General features: G+C 60.3%; 1 protein-coding gene across 1 annotated transcript in view; it reads right to left on the bottom strand.

The window, feature by feature from the left end:
• The window catches only part of LOC103804350 (sodium/potassium-transporting ATPase subunit alpha-2-like), a gene marked incomplete at both ends in the record, with an annotated part of 2,707 nt that overhangs the window by 1,214 nt on the left and 1,032 nt on the right, over nucleotides 1-461 (bottom strand). The window contains 2 exons of the mRNA XM_009076961.1: nucleotides 97-251; nucleotides 320-461. The exon at nucleotides 320-461 is cut by the window's right edge and continues 4 nt beyond it. Coding sequence (XP_009075209.1) covers nucleotides 97-251; nucleotides 320-461 — 297 coding nt within the window. The remainder of the gene's footprint in view (nucleotides 1-96; nucleotides 252-319) is intronic.

Genomic DNA, 461 nt, shown 5'->3' with positions numbered 1-461 from the left:
GCTCCCGGGGTGGATTTGGAGTGGATTTGAACGTCCCAGAGGTGAATTTTTGGGAGAATTTTGGGGTCCCTGGGGTAGGTTTTGGGGTCCCCTCACCATGTCGGTGCCCAGGTCGATGCAGAGGATGGTGACGGTGCCCAGGGGCAGGGGGATGTTGGCGATGATGAAGAGCAGGAAGGGAGTGATCTCGGGGATGTTGCTGGTCAAGGTGTAGGCGATCGACTTCTTCAAGTTGTCGAAGATCAGTCGCCCTGAGGGGACAGTGAGGGGTGTCAGGGTGGTCCCCACACCCCCAGACCCCCCAGTGTCCCTCCCCGACCTTCCTCGACGCCGGTGACGATGGAGGCGAAGTTGTCGTCGAGCAGAATCATGTCTGCTGCCTGCTTGGAGACATCGGAGCCGGCGATGCCCATGGCGATGCCGATGTCGGCCTTCTTCAGCGCCGGAGAGTCGTTCACGTT

The sequence above is a fragment of the Acanthisitta chloris genome, unplaced genomic scaffold, assembly GCF_000695815.1.
Source record: "Acanthisitta chloris isolate BGI_N310 unplaced genomic scaffold, ASM69581v1 scaffold7396, whole genome shotgun sequence".
NCBI classification, from domain to species: Eukaryota; Metazoa; Chordata; class Aves; order Passeriformes; family Acanthisittidae; genus Acanthisitta; species Acanthisitta chloris.
The sequence above is the reverse complement of the archived record's forward strand: the minus strand, read 5'-3'. Positions and strand labels throughout refer to the sequence as shown.